Source organism: Sipha flava, unplaced genomic scaffold (genome assembly GCF_003268045.1).
Source record: "Sipha flava isolate LNK unplaced genomic scaffold, YSA_version1 237_pilon_pilon, whole genome shotgun sequence".
NCBI classification, from domain to species: Eukaryota; Metazoa; Arthropoda; class Insecta; order Hemiptera; family Aphididae; genus Sipha; species Sipha flava.
In genome coordinates this window covers 333,161-353,601 of record NW_020272879.1, presented here as the reverse complement: position 1 = coordinate 353,601, position 20,441 = coordinate 333,161, and the positions used below count along the sequence as shown (strand labels likewise).

The following is a 20,441-nucleotide window of genomic DNA, read 5'->3' as shown; positions in this document are numbered from 1 at the left end:
TAAATCACTGCCCTTTAATTATGTTTTTCCCTAACTTGTTTAATTATTGCATTTTAGTATACTAAATGTGTATTTGTTTTGAACATTTATGTATATTTAATTATATTTATAATGTATAAAACAGAATAAGAAAACAAATGCAAATGTAAATAGAATTAATGTTTAATGGATAAAAATGTGTTTATGTTAAAATTGATAAAAAATACGGTTACTTTTCTACTATTGTTGTAAAATAAAACTAATTTTATTGACTTCAGCATTTCTATATATTCTCTTATGGCATCTAAAATTGCCATGTTATTGTGATCTTCTTACTTGTTCTTTTAATCTTTGATGTTCTATATCTAATTGTTTCCTTATACTTCCCAAGTTTGACAACAAGTGTGTATCAATAAGTTCATGATTATTTTCCAACAATCTTTCATTGTAGTTCTATAAAAGATACATTTTGAAAATTAGTTATGGACAAACTAAGATAATTAATTATACAGGATACAGAACAAACATCTGATTATCAATGCGTGTACTATTAACTAACTATGCCAACAAATTTTCCCCCAAATTTTAATATACATTAATATCTTCACTTGAGTTTTTAAATTAAAACCATAGAAATGAAAATATAACATCATATTTATTTATATATACAAAAATGGACTAATAAACTTAAGAACTACGATACCGATATTTTTGTAGTTTATTGCAAAATTAGCAATAGTCAAGCATTGATGGGTAAACTAGTATCATATCTTAATACATATTTTACTTGATAAATTATGATACATGCCATATGTCCATGTATTACATGGTATGATATGATTGAGTGAAAGAAATTACGAAATAAGTCATATTGATGAAATGATTTTAAAAAAAAATAGCATATAGATGATGTCTACAAAGATACAAAGAATGTCATATATTTGAAAATAGTAAGACTTAGTAGATAAAAATCAGTTAGATCCTAATGATAATGTGTCATTAAAAGTAAATGTAGATTCATAGTATTTACTTCTCAATATCTAAAAATTGATCGATGAATGATTTTTAATTACTTACATTATTTATGCCGATAATACCATTGAGAATCGACCTGTACACATAATTGGTTAATTTTACTAGTAATTACTAGGGGTGTGCGATTATAAATCGATCTTATCAATTTTTTTTTTTTAATTATAGCTAATCGACACTACCAAACCATACCACTCTTAATATAAAAAATTCAATCGAACTTTCTTCGGATAATACACCAATTCTACTCACTCTTAGACTCATTTCACACTTATACGGTTCAGTGAGTATTCGGTTCGTTTTCTGTAGCCGCCGGACAAATGTGAAACGGTGATGCGGTGTGTGTTTGGTACCTAATAGACAACTGATAGAACCGAAAGAGCCCCCTCGACATGAATCGGTTTCGATTCGGGTCCAAGGTGCATAAAAGCAATTGGTCATTTACCCATAAACGGTTTAGTTTCGGTTCGATCACGTTTTCGGCAAGCGAAAATATTATTTCATTTTAAATGCATATGTAATTCATCAAATGATGTAGACATCCTGAAGTAATTTGAAAATTTGTCTTCGTGCTCCCTTAATTTCGAAAAAAGGGTATAAAATGCACCAAACTCCACCCTTTTGGTGAGGATTGGGTGGTACAGTGAAGTCGATTATTCCTCTTTCGTTTTCTGATTCTTCTACAGAGAAATAACATGGCAACAATTTGTCTTTTCTCCATAGTGAGTATTGTGGGCAAAATGGGTAACTGCGTATTTGGTGATTCGAGCGTGAAATCAAACCTTATACTAACCGAATGCGTGTGAAGAGTTTTAATTCGTTTTCGATGCTAACGAAAACAAACCAAATCGAATCGTATAAATGTGAAACTAGCTTTAACAATCAAATTTAAAAAATTTAAACCAGAAAATCACAGTGCCCACCACTCTATGCTGGAACAATGATACGGTTGATTCTCTTGGTTCGGCTAACTTATTTTCTAAGTACTTTTATTCTATGCATAACAACTCTATTCCTGCTCCCGTCAATATTTCTAATATTAATACTATTCCGTATGAACTTTCTTCAGTGGCGCAAATAGGGGGGGGCTTGGGGGTGCTTAGCCCCCCCAAAATCACTCAAAGCCCCCTCAAAAAATAATAATATAATATATATTAAATGTTATTGTTCTTAATAAGTCGTTTTTACCGGTTTTTTTAAAAATTTTTTACTTTTTTACTAAACATTTTTTCTTAACACTAATAAGAAAATTGCTTTTATAAAATAAAATAATATTACAATCGGGATTACAATAAACAATAATACTAATAGACAGAACTACAGAAGTTTTAATGTATTGTATAATAATGTCTAAATAATATTATATAGTTAGTACTAAATTACTTATTCCCCCACTAGCTACAGACCAATCAGTCTACTACCAACATTATCCAAACTGTACGAAAGAATATTGCTGAATAGGATAAAACCCTACCTTCACGTTATCCCGAAACATCAATTCGGATTTAAAACCAAACACTCCACATGCCACCAAATCCAACGCATATCCGAAATAATTGTACATGGTTTCGAAAAAAAACCATATACCACAGCAGCATTCTTAGACCTAACCCAAGCCTTTGATAAGGTCTGGCACAGTGGGCTTGAACAAAAATTAAAAATATTAAAATTCCCCGAATACCTACTCAAAACTATCAAATCCTTCATATCCAACAGATCTTTCAAAGTAAGAGTGGAAACAGACTTCTCACAACTACACCAAATCAAAGCTGGAGTCCCCCAAGGATCTGTTCTTGGACCAACCCTATTTAATATTTACTGCTACGACATCCCAATCCCTCTCAACTCTCAATTAGCAATGTTTGCGGACGACACGACAATTCTCACCCAAGACAGTTCCTTAGAGTTAGCAATTCAAAATCTACAATCCTCATTAAATGAAATAATCACCTGGTTCAAAAAATGGAAGTTGAATCTAAACCCAACTAAAAGTGAGGTTAAAATATTCACCCTTAAAAGATATACCAACCCCAAAAACATTTACATAAATAACCATGTCATTCAATGAAATAACAAAGACGACGCAGTCAAATACCTAGGTGTCCACCTAGATGAAAAACTTACTTGGAACATTCACATAAACAAAAAACTCGTACAGGGCTACACAAGGATGAGAATTCTTTACCCTCTAGTCAACTATAGATCAACGCTACAACTTAAGTCATCACTCCTCCTATATACCTCAATAATCAGACCGCTTATAACGTATGCCTGCCCTGTCTGGGCAGCAGCCTCAAACACTAAAATTAAAAAAATCCAAACTCTCCAAAACAAATTCCTTAGAATTTGTCTTAAAGCACCTTGGTATATGAGGAATCGTCAAATATACAATGATACAGGAATATCCCCAATAAATATCTGGATTAAAACCCAACTAAAAAAACTTTCCCACCAAACTGAAAGACTCGGACGGAGCCCGCCATTACCAACTAGGAAAGAAAACCCAAAATAGGCGACTGCGACCCCGACTACCTCAAGACATTCTCATATCAGACACCGAAGAGCCCTCATCAGAAGACGAAGAATAACCAACAAATAATGTCAAGCTTAACTATTGACTATTATCATTATAACTATATACCACCTATATACCATTGTAATCACTAACATAAATGTAAAATATTAAATTTCAACTGTTAATGTAATATAACGTACCGTACTTGTAATAGCACCTAAAATGCTGAAACATTTTAAAATAATAAATAAAAAAAAAAAAAAAAATTACTTATTATTAAATAAAATATGAACGGTACAACGATAGTGACTGTGATGTTTGATAAATTAGTCACGTAGGCCAATGATTGGGAAAACCAAAAACATTTTTAAATAGCTCCAAACGAATATTATACTGGTTTGTTCATGTATCATGTTCATACTTATTAGTGATTACCGGCACAGTCGGCACACAGACAGTTAAATTGACCATTTCACATTTCAATCTAACCATTTCACTTTTCAGTATTTCACAAAAGCACGTTTAAAATTTATAAACAAATTAATTACAATAATTTAAACAAATAATTGTTGTTTCAAACGAATTACTTATATTAGTTATAATCATATATAAATTTAAATTCGTTAAAAAAATAAAATGTTTAGTATTTTTAATAAAAAAAAAAGCTCTGATGATGATCAACTAAATGTGCTGGAACATACGCCTACGCCTTCGTCTGCAGTAAATACTGAAAGTATAATTGCAGAAGAAAATGAATTAAATGATATTGATAATGAACTTGATTTGGGTAATTTAAATTCAGGACCGCGTCAGCCAATATTAAAGGTAAGTAGATTTTTAATTGAAATGTATATTAATATTATAAATAAGATTTTCAAAAATGTTTAAAAAGGAGTATCCTAAGACAAAATTTGGAAGTCAAAATCGAGGATTTACACCTTCTTACTTTAGTGAGTTTAATTGGCTTGAATATAGTGTTAGAAAAGATAGCGTGTTTTGTTTTCCATGCCGTATTTTTGGAACTGCTCATCTAACGGAAAATACATTTACTGTAATAGGATTTAAGAACTGGAAAAAAGTAAGTTTCACAACTATTCTTATTAAGATTCTAATTAGTCTAAAGTTGAAGTACCTATGTATTTAAAACATAAAAAATAACTTTTTTTTTGTTTTTCTCGCCGCATTTGAATGTTTTTGGGAATTTTCACTTTTCACCTCTTCAAGGTACCTCCGATATCAGACTTGCTACCGAAAACACATCATGGGGTTCAAAATTGAAGAATTATTTTGAATAGTTATAGTGTACACAGGCACAAAAAAAAAAAAAAACTCATCATAGTAAAATCAATACATTCTTCACTTTGTCCAGAATCTAAAATAAAATGAAAACTTAATTATGTACCTACTATGTAAAATTATAGGCATAATTTTATTATAATAATTTCTATATATTTAACACAATATTTTATCTTATCGTCTATAGCTTTGTGGATCAAGAGATTCAAAGACCAAAAAATCAAAACTAAGTTTGCACGCTTCAACAATTAATCACATTAATTGTATGTCAAGATGGTTAGAATATAAAAATTCTTTAAAACAAGGTAGTATCATCTCCAAATTATCAACAGCCTACAAGGAGCACATTGACAAAAATCGGCAGTATATTAAATGTTTAATTGACATTGTTATATTTCTTGGGCGGCAGGGACTTCCATTTAGGGGTCATCGTGAAAATGAAGATGCTTTAAATAAAGGTAAGGATAAATAAATAATATTCTTCGTGATTTTAATGATTTCTGTTCCTTTAAAAATTAAGTATAATATTTTAATTTCTTATTTAAGGTAATTTTAAAGAGCTGTGCTTGTTGTTTTCAAAACATCATATTGAGTTTGAGAAAAAATATATTTTCAACTCAACTAACCATACTAGCTGGGCCATTCAAAATGATTTAATAAATATTTGTACTTCATATGTGAGAGATAATATTGTTTCTGAAGTTAAAAAGTGTGGCATGTTTTCCATTTCATGTGATGAATCCAGGTAAGTAAAAATAAATATTTTTAAGAATGATGCTTAGTTATTTTGTAACAGTTCAAAATAATAAATAGCAATGTGTTTGAATACAGATCTCATAAAGAAGAGCAAATGTCCATCTGTATCCGTTATACAAACAATTTAGAGGTGAAAGAACGTTTTTTAGGATTTGTTGATGTATCATATAGACAAAATGCTGATGCATTATATTCATCTATTATCGACTTTTTACGTTTTTGTAATTTATCTGATATTCCAATTGTTGGCCAGTCTTTTGACGGAGCAAATGTAATGTCTGGTCAGAAAGGAGGTGTCCAAACTAAACTTAAGCAAATTTATCCATATGCTATATACATTCATTGTATGGCACACAAATTAAATTTAGTGATTGTGGACACATGCAAATATTTGAAGGTAATCCAATTATTTATTATTTCTTTGAATAATATTTTATTACTTAGTACCAATTAATAATTTATAATAATTAAAATCGTATTTTGTTTAATTAGTATCTTAGAAAATTATTTAATGGACTAGAAGCGATATACGTACATTTCTCATATCCTTCAAAAAATAAAAAATTCAATGAAATTCAAAATCTACTTGGGTTGAAAAAAAAATCATTAGTTCAGTTAAGTGAAACAAGATGGGCCTGTCGTTTTAAAAGTTGCAGCTCAGTCATACAAAATTATGGTGTATTAATTCAGTCTTTAAAAGAGGAAATTGATGCTCAAAAAAATAAAGATGTCGCTGAAGCAATTGGTATGATTTATGTAGATTCATATAATTTAATGGCAACTATATTTTATTTTATTATTCAGTGAAAAATATTGAATTTAAATTGTTTTGTTTTAGGTATTATTTCAACAATTAAGTCTGTTGATTTTGTAATATATTTATTCATATTAAAGGAAGTCTTACAAATTATTCATATACTATCAAATCATCTACAATCAAAATCAGCAACCCTGGGTAATTCTAAATCTTTAATAACTGGAGTAATTACAACTTTACAAGAACATCGTGATTCTGAACAACATTATAATACACTTTGGAATGAAATGCTTGAATTTAGCATTAAACATGACATTTCTCTTGAAATTCCTTTGCAATGTAAGAAAAAATATAAAAATACTGAATTTGTAATTTATAATTATTTATTTATTTGGTTATAGCTGTATCAAAGAAAAGATTACGAAAAGAGCCATCTCAACTCAAAGATTTTGTTTGTTTGTCAACAACTAGTGCTAGTGATGATCATACTGCAGATATTGTAGAAACAAAAAAAAAATATTGGAAAAAAAAAAGCTTATTATAGTGTATTAGATACAATGATAAATATTTTAAAAAACAAGATTTTCTGAAGAAAGCCTTCAAGTAGCCTCATCAGTAGATAATTTACTAAAATTGAAATTTGAAAGTTCTTCATTTTTAATTGATCATTACAAGGTACATGTAAAATACATTATTATTTTTCAAGCATTTAACTAATGTTTAATATTTGTTTAGGATTTATTTGGAATTTGTAATCAGTCACTGATGTCTGAAATGTCTGTTTTAAAAAACATTCTGGGTGAAAACTCTAGTTTAGAGGAAATAAAGCAACATTTGATATTATATGATGGTAAAGTATTTCCAAATTTTTGTAAGATGTTTCAAGTAGCTATTACTCTTCCCGTAAGTACAGCGACCTGTGAGAGATCATTTTCTACTATGCGGCGTATTAAAACATGGTTGCGTACTTGTATGAATCAAGATAGGTTCAGCAATTTAAGTATTATGAATATAGAAAAAGACATTCCTATCAATAATGAAGACATATTAACTATTTTTGAAAAAACCGAGAGACGGATACAATTACATTAAATATCTATTTGATGATATTTAATGTTATATACCTATTATTATATATATATTTACATAAATGTACTATGTATAATACATATTTTAAAATTCAATAAATACAGATACCATTCTTAAAACTATGTACCTATAAATTATAATTTAAAAAAAAATGTGTTGGGGCTTGAGCCCCCCCTAAACATTTTTCCTATTTGCGCCACTGACTTTCTTCTAATTGCCACTTCACCCTCGACGATGTACATCTTGCACTCAACTCTAAAAAACACCAATTCTAATGGTCCAGACGGGATTTCAGCACGTTTACTTTTTAACTGTCAAGATTCTATTGTTTATCCTTTATTCCTACTCTTTAGGCAATCTCTTGATGAAGGTATCTTTCCAGCTGCTTGGAAAACATGTTCTGTCATCCTCGTTTTTAAATCTAGAGATCCCTAACTTGTTTCTAATTACAGGTCTATTTCAATCCTAACATACATTTCTAAATTGTTTGAATCCATCGTCTACTCTTCAATCAAAATAAGTCTTAACCATATTTTAATGGATGAGCAGCATGGTTTCCGTAGTAGAAAATCTACTGTCACTTTTAGCCTATCTTTTACATCATACATATTAAAAAGCTTTGAATCTGATTGTCAAGTTGATGCTGTGTTCACGGACTTTAATAAAGCTTTCGACACGGTCATCCATAGCCGCCTTATATCTGAATTGGATTCACTTGGTATCGGTAATCCTTTACTCTTGTGGCTCCAATCTTATTTAAGTCAAAGAATGCAATTCGTAAAAGTCCACGGCGTTGTCTCTAACTTATTTATAACTCCCTCTGGAGTCCCACAAGGAGGACATCTCAGTTCTCTTCTGTTCATCCTTTTCATTAATTCAATTAACAGATACATTTCAGCCTCTAGAGTTCTTTTATTTTCCGATGATATTAAAATTTATTCAAAAATTACATCTCCGCCTGACTGTCTTCAACTTCAATCAGATCTCAATATTTTCTCTCTCTGGGCCCAGCGTATTGGCTTAACATTCAATCTCAACAAGTGTCATGTTATGTCATTTCATAGAAAACGAACTTGCATAATCCACCCTTATTCTCTTAATAGCTAGCTCCACTCTCGAACGTGTTTTCACTTTCAAAGATCTCAGGTTCTACCTAACTCCTCCTCTTTCTTTTTAACACCTTTTTGATATTACTGTTGGTAGAGCATTAAAAATTCTGAGGTTCTTAAAGCGCAATATTATTTTTATATTTCACGTCTACTAATTATCTTCGTTCTCCTTAATTTCTCTTGTCCACTCTGCCTTAGTATATGGCTCAGTTATATGGTACCCTTATCTAGCCAAAAACCAATTATGTTTAGAGCAAGTCCAAAACCGCTTCCTTTCCTACGCCGCTTTTATACTCAATATTGATCACCCATCTTATGATTACTTATCAGTTAGAACTTCCTTAAATATCCCTACTCTTGCTTCTCGCCGTGTAGATACTGACTTCTCCTTCATCACCTCCCTCCTTAACGACTCAATAGATGCCCCGGACCTTCTGTTCTCTATCTCTTTCCGCGTTCCAGTGCATTTCACTAGAAATCACTCTCTATACCTTGTCTTCTCTCACCCCACTAATTACTCCCACAATAATCTATTAAATATGATGCTCCGCCTACTTAATAGCCCCTGATTTGTAGCTGACTATGTTGATATTTATCTCTACTGAATGTTTTAATTTTAGTTTTATTTACTTAAGCATATACTCTTTATAACTACACATTATTTAGTATAAGTTTAAACTTAAGTCTATAATTATTAACTAGTTTTCCATGTATATCATTTCATTACTATCATTTCTTGTTAATCTACTAATTATTACAATGTATCTATAAATTGCCGTTTGGCGTTAAATAAATAAAATAAAAAACAGTACCATAAATTAATGTTAATTTATTTAATTTATTAATATATATTATTAATGTATTTATAGCAATATAGCTATCAGCGATCAAGAATATTATTAATATACCTAATATTAGTTCCCAAATTTGTTGTGATAATGTCAATAAACATAAGTTATTTATAATAACACGACGTATTATGTTATCGCGTGCGGTGGCATGCCTACTACACAAAAATAGCGTTGATTTTAGAATATCTAAAAGGTTCATGAGTATCTATCTCCAATATTTTCCGTGGGGAGGACCCTTAGAGGGGCACCAAATTTTTTTGCACCGGGGTGTAAATTGTCTAAATACGGCACTGCCAATCAGTCTTTCACCCTCCCTCTCAAAAATTCTAGAAAAAATAACATTAAGACGAATCAATCCTATATTAATTAACCAAACATAATCCCCAACACTCAATTTGGATTCAAAAATAAACACTCGTTACTCCACCAAATCCACAGAATAATCGAAATTATATTAGAATCACTTGAAAATAAACAATATTCCTCAAGTGTATTCCTCGATGTTGTCCAGGCGTTTAACCGCATTGGCACGAAGGCTTCCTTTATAAAATTTGTTTACTTCCAGCCCTCTTATTTTTAATAATAAAATCTTTCTTATTAAATCGGTCCTTTGCTATTCGTTGTGAGGACGAACTCTCACTAACTCACTGCATAAAAACAGCTGTACCTCAGGAAAGTATATTAGCTCCCTCTTCTTACAATATATAACATTCGACATTCCACAATCTATCCACACCACTCTTGCACAATTCGCTGATGATACACGCATAATCTCCACCAACGCTGCCCTAACCATAGTCTCTACTGTACTGCAAACACACCTTACTGAACTTCAAAACTGGTTTGATTTGTGGAGAATTGAAATCAATACACAACGTTTTCCCTACGTCCTGGTATCTGCCCCTCCCATGATTCTCAATAATGACATGATTCCTCAAACAAAAACCACACATTACTTCGGAGTCCACCTTGACAACAAACTCACATGGGCCAATCATATAAAAATAAAGAGTATCCCTCAACATAAAACTTCACAAAATTAGACACCTTCTCAAATCAAATTTCTCACTTAATACCAACCTCCTAATATTTAAACAAATTAACCGCCCTACATTGACTTAATACAATTATGGGGAACAGCTAGAAAATCTAACATTCAAATATTTCAATCCTTTCAATCTATTTGCCTTTGCCTCATTACCAATGCCCTGTGGTGCATCAGGGTAATAGCCCCCTTGAAATATTTAAGAGGACGGTAATATTTTTTACAGTGATTTTAAATAAAACCAAATCGATTTTTTCGCATTCTCAATGGAAAGTTATTTATGAATAAATAAAATAATGTAAAAAAAAAAATGTTATACTATAAAATCAATTGTATTATTTAGTAATGTACAAAATGTATATATATTTAAGAGTTTTATTTGGCGTGTTATTTTATTTAAATATAAGTATTGGTTTAATCTTGATTTGTATGGGAATGGGTCATTCAGCCTAGATCTCCCTATTTCACGTATATACGGATTCGCGTATTCACGTGAAATTAACATTCGTTAATCTAAAACCATGTAATTGAAAAATCCCTCTACACCCAATCTTGAATTTTAGTGTTGTAAAATTTACTTAATAATAAGTCATTAAAGGTACACAAAATATATTGCAAATTTAATGTGAAAACTTGATAAATTTATAACAACAATTTTCAATTAAACTAAAAACAAAAACTTATTATTAAAAACTATGGACCCTGTTCAATCAACATAAGAGTATTCATTATTTTTATCTTCGTCACATAACTCACAAAATGCTTTATTTCCTTTACGTTTTGCATATTCCCATTTTTCTACCCCTTCTTTTTTTTACCCATTATTGTTTAAGTTTGAGAATAATATATGACGGACACACAATATAGAAAAAAGTCAACAGTGCAAACTGCAAATACTAATTAATCGAATTTATGATATTGATATGGTCGATTAACAGTTATGAAATAAATCAATAATAATTGATTAATCGATTATTATAGAGTATTTTAATAACAATTATTAAAAAAAAAAAAAAAAAAAATTGCGCACCCCTAGTAATTACTACATTTTAATGGAATTAAAGAAAATATTAATTATTTTACAATAATGTGAACCTTGTAACTGAATTACAGTTAATTTTTAATTAGGTTTCAATTAATTCAACAACAAGAAAATTTTATTACCAATTACCCATTGAATATACTTAATAATTTCATTATTAATTAGCAGTAATTTAGTTATGTACCTGATTTCTATAAACTGCTTCAGTTGGTTCAATAGCTTCACAAGTCCCATCATTGTCTTCGCAATTATTAAGCCCAGCTAATGCAAGAGTATATGGTGAATCAATAATCACAGCCTTTTTATCGGGCACTAAAACCATATGATTGAATTCATTTCTTTTGGAAGGGTTGTCCTGTGCAAAAGTCACATGAGATTTTTCTATTTTTTTACTTAAAGCTGGAGGAGAAATGCTTTGATTCAAATGCGAATTTCTATTTACATCCGTGTTGCAGGATACGTTTCTAGTATTTTTGTTGACAGGTTCATCATCATACACTATCTGAAACCATCATTTATTGTAATAAAAAAATGTATGAAATGAAAAACATTAAAATACTTTTCTTGGAACTCGAATACGAGAAGTTGGCAAAGGTACATTGTCAAATGTGCTCTCGGGGGGACAATGAAACTCCTCTTCATCAGGATCTTCAAATGATTCATGGTAACTAGGTGTATGCATGGATACTGGTTGAGATGTTGTTTCAATTTTATCTGCATTCCTTGCTTTTAATTCTAATTCTTTTTGCTTTAGTTTAATTTCATTTTGTAACTTTTCTTGTTGCAATTGTTTCTACAAGTTAATCATTAAACATAAATATTATGAATTAAAACTAGCCTTTTATAAAAAAATTATTATATAAGATATAATTAACACCTGAAGTTGAGCCAAAGTTCGTTTCTCCATTTCTTGTTCATATTCTTTCCTTATTCTTTCTTCCTGTTCCCTTGCCATTCTTTCAATAGCTTCATCTTCCATTTGCTCTTGACGCTTTCGTTCTAATTCCAACCTTTTTTTCTCTTCTATCTGTTTACTTAATTCAAGTCTGTAGATTTCTTGCTTTAATCGATTAGTTTCTTTAGCATGATCTTCATCAGCTACAATATAATAATAAGGAATTTCTTACATTTAAGAACAAAAGATAAATCATTATATTAGAATAATTAATAAATACAAGTACTCACATGTACATGATTCAGCTCCATCTACAAATGGCTGTTTTATATTTTCCTGGTATCGTACTTCATAAAATAAATGTATGTAATGTATAATATTCTAACTAATAATTAATAATTCTGAAATATAAATACTCACTAGATTTGATATCTGATTTAGTTTGATCTGATATACTATTATCTTCCTAAAAAAATTATATTACTTAAAAATATAAAGTAAAAATAATTAAATAACTTTTTTGATTGCCACATTTTTTTGTCATATATTAGAATCACAGCCCTATTTTCTTAGTAAATATACTTAATAGTTTTTTCCTATCTTAAAGAAATAATAAATTCAAAACAATGAACCACAATAACATATTAAGTGAAGCTTAAAAATGTATATTAGTACAATTCAATATTAAAATAAAATTATGCTAATAGTTTTTTCAACTATAAAAATATTTAGAGAAGAGTTAAAAGAGTAAAATTACATTTTTAAGTAAATTTGCTCATATACTTTTAATTCTGTATAATTTATGTTCATTTTAAAATACAAAAAACATAAGAATGCTTCTAAATTATTTATATAAAATAATAATGAATTTGATTGTTAAAACAAAAGGTCTTACAATTTCAAAAACAATAAAAAAAAAAATTAAAAAAAATGCATATATAAGTATAAATGATTTAATAAATGATCAAATGTTTTTATTATACCAAAGAAATATCAATATACAAAAAAATTAAAATTTTTGCCTAGTGCATTATTGAATACATGTAAATATTTAAAAATGTAATTTACATTATTATTTAAAATTGTAGTCAATAAATTGGGTGTTACTGAATTGTTTGAGGAAACTAGTTAATGCATACTTCCTGGAGCAGCCAAATTGAGTTTTTTCTTACACTTTTTTCCATCTTCAAAACCTGGGTTTTATCTAACTATCTTTAGAACAATATCTTAAATCTAAAAATCAATATTTGTAAAAAATTTCTTGCAAATTTATCATGTGATTCAATATGAAAGTTAGTTATTTAGCATATTTTATAATATCGACAACTTTGAATCGCCATACACGCGTAATCACTGCAACTTTAAACTTCCATAACTTAGTTCAGAGCCATCACGACTAATATTTAAAGTTCAATTTAATATGAAGTTTTGGTAAGTTTGGATGGACTAAGTGTTTCAGTAGAGCAAATTAATAGTTTAGGAAGAGTGCACAAAAAAATCTTCGGAAGCATTAGACTGCACGTTGCAAGATTTACGAAAGAACCAAAATCAATTTGGTGGTGCAATGATTTTATTGGCATGTGATTTAAACTACCAGTAATACCACGACCAACGCCAGGCGAAGAAATTAACACATGTTTAAACTCATCAATTTTATGGAAAGACGTTAAAACGCTCAAATTAAATATGAAAATGCGAGTCGAATTGCAGAACGACCTTATTTTTTTTTCCAAACAAATGCTCGATATTAGTAATGGCAAAATACCTGTTGACTCATCGTCTGGATATATCATATTTTCTAACAATTTTTGTCACTATACTGAAACTAAGACCGAACTCATCGAGAAGGTTTTCCCAAACATTGATCAAAATTATAAGGATCATGTATAGTTGAGTGAATGCTATATTAGCTGTAAAAAACGTTGATGTCAACAAAATTAATTTTCAAATCCAAAATAAGATAGCTCTTGAATTAATGACATAGAAATCGATTGATTCCGTTAATAACCAAGATGATTGTCGACTATCTAACGAAGTTCTTAAATTCGCAAGAATTGCCTAGATTACCACCTCATAATTTGCAATTAAAAATCGGATCGGTAATAAAAATGTTGCGAAATATGAACCAATCACATCTTTGTAATGCCACCTGACTTGCGGTGAAGAAATTAATTAATAACGCCATAGAAGCCATAATTTTGAAAGGGAAGTACAAAGGCAAAGACGTTTTGATTCCACGGATTCCTTTGATTCCGAACAGGCCCGTACTGGACCACCGGGCAACCGGGCAGATGCGCCCATAAAAATTATGGCTACATTAAGATTTTGGAGAAATATCCATTGTTTCTCATTACCTAACAAATAATAACCCGATAGTCTTCAGTAATACGTCATTGAAAAACGTTTATATTTTTGTGAAGACAAGCGTTAAACCTAAACTATGATTCTTTAATCTGTTATCTATTGGGCCATAGGTAACTCGAAGGATTAAATAACAAAAGTTGAGACGCCCTTAAATATTTTCGTAATCGCCCCATGAGAGCAGCCAATACGGGCCTGATTCCGAACGACATACCAGTCAACTTTAAACGATTGCAATTTCCAGTGCGTTTCCTAGCATTTGCAATGTCGATAAATAAATCTCAAGAGCAGTCGCTAAGTGTTTGTGGCATCAATCTTTAAAATCCATGTTTTTCACACGGCCAGTTATATGTCACCTGTTCTCGTATTGGAATACCAACAAAACTATTTATATACGCGCAAGAAAAAAAATAAGAATTATCATAAAGCAATAGAATAATAAACACTTTTCTTGAAATATTTTTTTCTGTTAAATATACTAAATCGAAATTAATATTTATAATTAAGACAGGATAACATCTGTTGGGTCAGCTAATATACCAATAAAAAAATTTATCATTCCATTTTTGTATTGACATTTTTTTTACTTAACTAAAGCCATGGTTTGCAGCCGAACAATATGTATCATATACAAAAAGATTAATTTTAAATGCAAAAAATTAGTTTGACCAATAAATAAATTAGATGAATTAATATTTACCCAAAATGAAAATTATATCAGCGTATTAAGAGTTAGTGTACGTCACTGTTTGAAATTTAAATTGATAATTTTCAAAACTCTGTTGTTCAATGCGAAATATTGAACTGACAAAAGAACTATGTTACTCTAATAAATAATAAGTTCAAAATAAAATGTTTATCTTATTGAGACAAAATAATGATGATACAATGATAAGCAAAAACTGGATAAAAGTTACATTATTTTAAACACAAATAATTTTAATTTATGATATGAAATTTGATAATTTAAAAATAATTAACTCTAATTTTTTTTATTATTTTATAATTTTTATTAGTTGACCATATAAAACTGAGTTAAAACTGGGCGTAATGAGGGTAGGGCAGGAAAGGCACTTGCCCCCTACGCCTCAAACTGAATTCTATTTGTTTATAACAAACGTGTAAGTTTTACATTAAAATCAAAAATTAAATAAAATATAAGTCTAAAAATAGTTTAGTGGGACCGAATGCTAGTATTATCCATACGTGTAATAGTTTTGACGTTTTATGTGTTATCCAATGATCTATCTGTAGATTATTTAAATTACGAGTTTAACGCTAATCACTTTATGTTTTTGCCCCTCTTCCCCCGATTCAAATCCTAGCTACACCCATGGAGTTATTAATTAATCAAATTTTAATTAATTACATTAATTAATACATGTTAATTAACAATATACTAATGTCACCATCATTTATCTCATAGAATTCTCTACAAATTGAGTAATTTAATAATTTAGTTTATCATAATTCAAATAGTCAAATTTAGTTTTAATAGTAATTTAACAATAATTGAATGAAGCAATTTAATTATAAGGTTAATAACTTATCCCTTTATTCGTTAATGCTGGTTTATATAGACTTAAATATTTTTATGATTTGTGTAATGGTAACTTTTTTTTAAATAATTAAGATTTAATGCTTTTAAAAAATTAAAATTAATTATATAGAAGAGAAAATGTATCAAGAAATTTATTGAATATATTTTTTAAAATCTTAATTATCATTTTTATTCTTCTATATAAAAACATTCCTATAATTAAAAATATAAAAAAAAAGTTTAATTTATTTCACAAAGCATAAATATTTCTTAATAATCAAATTTATACTTATATACACTTTAAGCATTACCTAACACATTATTATAATTTATTGAATTTGAGTTTCATATTTATTTTTTTCATTTCAATATTAAACAGTTAAATTTACCATTGCTGTTTTAAATGCTTCTTCGCAAGAATAATCTGCTAATTTCGGTAAATCTGAAGTGTTCTTATCTTGTTTTACCTAAAAAAATTCAATTATTTAGTAAAAATGGAAATAATAAGCAATTTTTGGATAAGTACATTTTTGTAATAAAATATATTGAAATTAATATGGAATTTTTCTTTTAAAATTACAACTTAAACTTTAATAATCATAAATAATACTATTTCCTTATTATAATGATGTATTTATTATTAAAATGTCTTTAACAATTTTTAGTTTAGTTTAGTTTTTTAGAATTATAGAAAATGTTAGAATGAAAAAAAAGATTAAATTCAAATTATAATGCATTTATCTTTAGGTATTAATAAATTATCATTGATGATCAATTACTAAATGTAAAAAATGATAAATAAAAGGAACTTAAATTAAACTCCAAAGATTAAGATAATACATATATTTGATAAAATTACTTTATTCCTATAGGAATTATTGAGAACATATTTCAAAATATTTTGAAAACTTATTGCATCAACAGTAATTAATGCTATAAGAATATTTTACAACTTGGCAAATATTTATTACTATTATATTTAAAATTTAAATTATTAAAAATGTAATGATATTAATAATTTTGTTTAGGACTACCAAGTCTGATCCTATGTCACTTCAGTATTTTATTTAATAGTTATAACAATTAATAATAATAAATAACAATTAAATAATTAAATACTTATTTATTAAAAATGGCATTCAACATTTTTAGTCTATTTACTTTAGATACATATTCCATGTATTCCTTCCTTTGTAATTCTAACATTTTCTTTTTTTTATTATCATATTCTCCAATTCCTAAAAAGGGCTGAGCATTTACTTGATTGGCTGGATTAAGAGGTGAAAATTCTCCAAATCGTACATTTCTTTTCACCTAAAAAAATAAAAAAAATTGATTGAACACCATATAAAACATTTATAAGGCAAAATTGAATGAGTATCATCCCAAAAAATATTCTAATTCCGACTATTTAATTAAAATTTTAATAAAAATGTAATATATTAATATATTAAAATTACCTTGATATCTGGAACAATTGAATTGTTGTTATTTTTGTAATTGACCAAATCCTTATAGTCATCAAATTCCTGAAACCGATTAATGTTACAATTATTACAACTATTTGATATAGACTTAGTACAACATATTTATATGTGTTATATTACCAAGCTATTAAAAAGCAATACCTAAAAATAATTTATTATATACTGTAATATTAATGATAGAATCAAGGACTTACATTGTGCCTTTGTATAGGCAAATTTTCTTTAGATGTTCTTTGATTATACTCGACATGAATACTATTGTTATTATTGTTTGTTGAAAAAAAGCTAGGTGACTGAGTAAATAAGTTTGCCAACCTTTCAATTTCTTCTACACGATCACATGAATGACTTCGTTTAGGTGAATAACTTCTAAGATGTCTATGAGGTATATTTTGTTTAAATTTGTTTTCATTTTCTTTAAATGATTGTTGAACCTAGAAATCATAAAATATTTTTATAAATATATGTAATATTAAATGATTAACATTACATTTATATAAATTTATCACATAAAAAAATTTGAATGAAATACTAATTTTAAATTTTTTTATTAATTATTGTATTCTAACTTCCAATACCCATTTGTCTAATAAATAAGTTTTTCAGTTTCTAAAAATTTAGATAAATAAACTATATGATAGTTGGACAGTTAGAAAAGAATGTATGATAATAATTCGATTTCGTATTCTGAGTAGAATAATAATTTTAACATCACATTTACTATTAAGTAGTTATTATTATTAATAGTATCAATTGAATTATTATTAAATTGATCAAACTATAATAAATGTTTTTTTAAATAATTTACCTATGAATTTCAACTGGTTTCAAGATCAAAAGTCAAGTTGCACCAGCAAGAAATCCTGAAGACAACTGGCTAACATAAGATTGATTACAATAGTTTCATCAATACCTACTGAATACTTGTTAACTAATAATTATGCATAGGATTTTATTAAAATATATTAAATGCATATTAAACAGTTAATTTTAAATGTTTTAATAAACTTTTAAAGCTGTCAATTAGTAAACATATTTACAAATACAGATTTTGGATAAATAATAATTAATAAAAATTATAAGGAAATATAAAAATTGACCTTTGGTGTTTTTGATTTCTTTGATAGCAGACCAGTGTTTTTATCCATCTCAAGTTTCCAGTTTTCTTCTTGAATTATAGCATCCAATGAATCTATCATTACAGTATTGCTTATTTCACATACACTATAATCCATTATTAGTCAATGTTAAAATAAATTATGAATAGCAACATTTTACGAATTTTATTTTAAATGGATAATTATAACAAAAAAAAAGATCATAAAATACTAGAAGCAGGGATTTAAAAATTATTAACTTATTAATTTCAACTTTAAAATTCAAACGGCTTTTTGATAAAATATATTTTATGCTGATAAGAGTTACGACATAACCTAAAAAAAAATTATATCTTGGAGTCCAGTGGATTTGATCATTGAATTAATAATTTAATAGGACTTGTAATTCAATAGAATAATTATTTTTAAATCACCATTTATAAATTTGAAGAAAAGTTTAAAAATTCTTCTAATATATAGGCACAACCATAGACGTATAATATATACGATTTTATGTGTATTATATTTCTATGGGCAACAACTAGGGTTTTATATTTGGGATTTTTTTTTGGTAACATTTTGGTAAATAACTCTTACTTTTTTTATCTGTAATTATTATGTGAAGGATAAATAAATATTTGGGAGGCTACGTCCCGCCAAAATTACACCTAATTATGCCAATGATTTAGTGTATTTATTGCGAAGGATAGTCTTTTTAAGATTTATGTCTCGAGACGACGTAATGTAGAAAATTAACACTCTCTGGTAGTTGTAGTTATCGGTATAAAAAATAGTAGTAAACATAGCCATTAGAACCACAGTTGATAATGATAATTATCACCACAGTTCCATTCTCATTTAGACGAAGAGAATTTTTAATTTGAAAATTGTTTTTTTGCATGATCATTAACAAAACTTAGGGGCAAACCATTGATCGTATAGACAGGCCCTGCACAAAAGGATAGATCAGTAAGGTCTATGGTCCCGGGGCCGTGCAAATTACATAATTCATTACGTATTTTACTGTATTATTTATTTACTGTTGTTTCGACACAAAACATTTTATTGTGACGATATAGTGACACGCAGGGGCGGAGTGGCCAACCGGGATACCGGGAAAAATCCCGGTAGCCTGGAAGCAAAAAGTCCTGCTAGCCTAAAGTGTAAATAGAATAAAAAGATAGGAAAATAATAGATAATGCAAGAATTTTCTATCGTTTCTTTTAGATATTTATATCTAATTCTTACATGCGCATGAATATATGGTCGAAAAGTGATAATCACCATAAATAATATCGATATTTATCGGTGTATCGGGAATCGGGTAAGATAATAAGACAGCAATCAAATATAAAAATAACTATTGGGCGGACGACATATTAACTAAGTTTTTTTTCTCTAAAACCACTCAATAAGCCGTAATATTGAAACGCATAAACACGTGTTCGTATGTGTTTTTTGGTGGTGTGGCGTCTTCTTCACCTAATAAATTATATTATAGTCGCCATGATATCAGCCAGGCTTGTAGTTAGAAATTTCTAAGGGGGGGAAGGGGATGTTATTCAAAATTAATTGACAAAATTATACACA

General features: G+C 28.4%; 3 protein-coding genes across 6 annotated transcripts; 2 read left to right on the top strand and 1 right to left on the bottom strand.

The window, feature by feature from the left end:
* Positions 1–144: 144 nt before the first annotated feature.
* LOC112683938 (general transcriptional corepressor trfA-like) lies at positions 145–19,072 on the bottom strand. 3 transcript variants are annotated; one of them, XM_025555187.1, is made up of 12 exons: positions 18,855–19,072; positions 17,949–18,188; positions 17,728–17,796; positions 17,429–17,581; positions 16,657–16,734; positions 12,787–12,832; positions 12,657–12,713; positions 12,349–12,569; positions 12,031–12,264; positions 11,865–11,973; positions 11,656–11,783; positions 145–432 (listed from the first exon to the last, which is right to left on the bottom strand). In XM_025555187.1, the coding sequence occupies exons 1-12, from the start codon at positions 18,987–18,989 to the stop codon at positions 298–300; spliced, it is 1,605 nt and encodes a 534-aa protein (XP_025410972.1). In that variant the 5' UTR covers positions 18,990–19,072; the 3' UTR covers positions 145–297. The 3 variants fall into 3 exon arrangements, with proteins under 3 accessions (XP_025410972.1, XP_025410973.1, XP_025410971.1); XM_025555188.1 differs by having other exon boundaries at positions 11,656–11,826; positions 11,914–11,973; XM_025555186.1 differs by having other exon boundaries at positions 11,656–11,973.
* On the top strand, positions 4,148–6,902 carry LOC112683939 (zinc finger MYM-type protein 1-like). 2 transcript variants are annotated; one of them, XM_025555189.1, is made up of 8 exons: positions 4,148–4,351; positions 4,419–4,604; positions 5,010–5,280; positions 5,369–5,567; positions 5,654–5,975; positions 6,071–6,323; positions 6,417–6,533; positions 6,737–6,902. In XM_025555189.1, exons 1-8 carry the CDS (start codon positions 4,163–4,165, stop codon positions 6,877–6,879), a joined length of 1,680 nt encoding a protein of 559 aa, XP_025410974.1. In that variant the 5' UTR covers positions 4,148–4,162; the 3' UTR covers positions 6,880–6,902. The 2 variants fall into 2 exon arrangements, with proteins under 2 accessions (XP_025410974.1, XP_025410976.1); XM_025555191.1 differs by having other exon boundaries at positions 4,276–4,351; positions 4,397–4,604; positions 6,737–6,901.
* Positions 6,914–7,456, top strand: LOC112683941. Its single transcript, XM_025555194.1, has 2 exons — positions 6,914–7,010; positions 7,071–7,456. Exon 2 carries the CDS (start codon positions 7,101–7,103, stop codon positions 7,425–7,427), a length of 327 nt encoding a protein of 108 aa, XP_025410979.1. The 5' UTR covers positions 6,914–7,010; positions 7,071–7,100; the 3' UTR covers positions 7,428–7,456.
* Positions 19,073–20,441: the final 1,369 nt, after the last annotated feature.

Bases quoted from the DNA above. Each gene is read 5' to 3' on its own strand.
- LOC112683939 (XM_025555189.1), top strand. From the start codon at position 4,163: ATGTTTAGTATTTTTAATAAAAAAAAAAGCTCTGATGATGATCAACTA. The intron at 5,281-5,368 runs GTAAGGATAAAT...TTCTTATTTAAG, and splicing joins TGAAGATGCTTTAAATAAAG to GTAATTTTAAAGAGCTGTGC. The intron at 5,568-5,653 runs GTAAGTAAAAAT...GTTTGAATACAG, and splicing joins ATTTCATGTGATGAATCCAG to ATCTCATAAAGAAGAGCAAA.
- LOC112683941 (XM_025555194.1), top strand. From the start codon at position 7,101: ATGTCTGAAATGTCTGTTTTAAAAAACATTCTGGGTGAAAACTCTAGT.
- LOC112683938 (XM_025555186.1), bottom strand. From the start codon at position 18,989: ATGGATTATAGTGTATGTGAAATAAGCAATACTGTAATGATAGATTCA. The intron at 17,582-17,727 runs GTAATTTTAATA...TTATTTTTTTAG, and splicing joins CAATTGTTCCAGATATCAAG to GTGAAAAGAAATGTACGATT. The intron at 11,974-12,030 runs GTATTTTAATGT...TGATGGTTTCAG, and splicing joins GTATTCGAGTTCCAAGAAAA to ATAGTGTATGATGATGAACC.